This window comes from Dendroctonus ponderosae, unplaced genomic scaffold (assembly GCF_020466585.1).
Source record: "Dendroctonus ponderosae isolate FM_Combo_2020 unplaced genomic scaffold, Dpon_F_20191213v2 Dpon_F_20191213_7, whole genome shotgun sequence".
Classification (NCBI taxonomy): domain Eukaryota; kingdom Metazoa; phylum Arthropoda; class Insecta; order Coleoptera; family Curculionidae; genus Dendroctonus; species Dendroctonus ponderosae.
This window is the reverse complement of record NW_026018916.1, coordinates 863,703-865,346: the sequence shown is the minus strand read 5'-3', so window position 1 is coordinate 865,346 and position 1,644 is coordinate 863,703. Positions and strand designations below refer to the sequence as shown.

Sequence of the window (1,644 nt, the reverse complement as noted above, 5' to 3'; positions counted from 1 at the left end):
AAAAGATGCCCGGATGAAATATTTGGCGCATACCAAAGAACCAGTAGTAATTTTTTCAGAATTGTCGCGTAAACCGGTTTTGAGATAATGCTAAAAACGTTATTTCCAAAAAACTAAATTTCTCCGAAACCGAAGACAATAGCGAAGTTTCGTCAACACTACTGGATTTGGAAGGTAATTGTCCAGAAAAAATGTACTGATCAGTTTTTGCCCAAAATTCATCATAATCGAGCTACTGGCAAAAAAAATCGAAATATGGTGCATTTTAAACCGCCGAATTTGGGTCAAATTTATACATTACTGTGCTGAAAAACTCAAATACAAGTCCATATGAATTTACTTGTGATGAAGCTTTTCATATGCTGCCTAAAACCATCTGATTTTTTTACGCTGATGCACTGATTTTATTGACATTTTTGGCTCTTTGTAAAATTTTGTAGCATCCATAGTTTTTGCGCAAAAATTGCTTCCTCGCTACTTGGCCATTAATAGCAGAGGAGCTGAACATTTTTTCTGAACAAACGTTAGGTCTGATTGATCACCCTTTAGATCATGTGCTTACAAGACACCTTGTATATTCCAAAAACACTTTTTCAGTCCTGCACCGATTCTTTTAATCGAAAAGTTTGATGAGTTTTGGGCACACAGCTGAGCATTTTCTGCTGAAACACACCAGGTGCAAAGACTGCCATTTTTCCATCCCGAAAATAAAACAGATTATCCAAAAATAAATAAAATAAAGCTCCAGGAAGCCGGAGAAGTTTGCGGTTAGTTAATTGTAAAAGTTTCACGAGCCGCCCTTAAACCACCTCGCCTTTGGCGCAAATCGAGCCCGAGATTTGCATGCGACTTCTTCATATAAATTTTTCAAAAACAAATTATGCTGCACCGAACGACAACAACCACAGTAAAACAACTTCCTTGTTTGTCGACCAAAGTTATTGCATTTCTATTCGGTCTTTTATCGGTCAAGTCCCATTGGTTTTCAATAAAAGCCGGGCTGCGCCCCAAATGGTAAAAAATTCATTCGCCCTGTAGAAGAGAATGGAGCCATCAAGTGGAAGAGAGGCAGCTTTTAGGAGAAAACTGTCCGCGCTTCGAAAGCTTTAAAGGATTCATAGGGGGCATTGAAGTGTGCTTAATCCTTTTTAGAAACAACTTTGCCTAAAGTGAGTTGGCGTACTGAGACTTTTCCCTGTTTAACCTCGTGTCTCCACCTAACAAACGTTGCCACGTGCTTTACAACTAAAGTTGTAAAGTGTAAAGCTAAATCCTTGCTTTACACTGCACAAGGTAAGCACTAGTTCAAGAGCAGGTACTTACCTGTACAGACAACAGAGCGCTGCGCAACATGTCCCATATGGACAGCCATGGGGCGTAAATGGTGATCGCATAGGTGACTCCTAGTAGGGGAATTAAGACTGCCAGCGCCTTGACAGCCTTGCGATACTGTTGAATCTCCAGCGTGTTGGCTGAACGCAGTTTGGTCACCAAAACTACCATGATGGACACCAGGAAAATGATGTTCACCACCAGGACAATAATGGTAGGCACTTGGAAGATGTAGTCGATGTGGCTGGCGTTGAACCAATTGCACTGAAACAAATATATAGACAAATTGTATATACTTTCCTGACTGTGTTT

At 40.3% G+C, this 1,644-nt stretch overlaps 1 protein-coding gene across 7 annotated transcripts in view; it reads right to left on the bottom strand.

Annotated features, from left to right (window-relative positions):
- Positions 1 to 1,644, bottom strand: part of LOC109536514 (diuretic hormone receptor) — an 80,245-nt gene that overhangs the window by 9,745 nt on the left and 68,856 nt on the right. For all 7 annotated transcript variants that reach the window (XM_048668366.1, XM_048668367.1, XM_048668368.1 and 4 more), the window contains exon 9: positions 1,324 to 1,596. In XM_048668366.1, the coding sequence (XP_048524323.1) occupies positions 1,324 to 1,596 (273 nt within the window). The remainder of the gene's footprint in view (positions 1 to 1,323; positions 1,597 to 1,644) is intronic.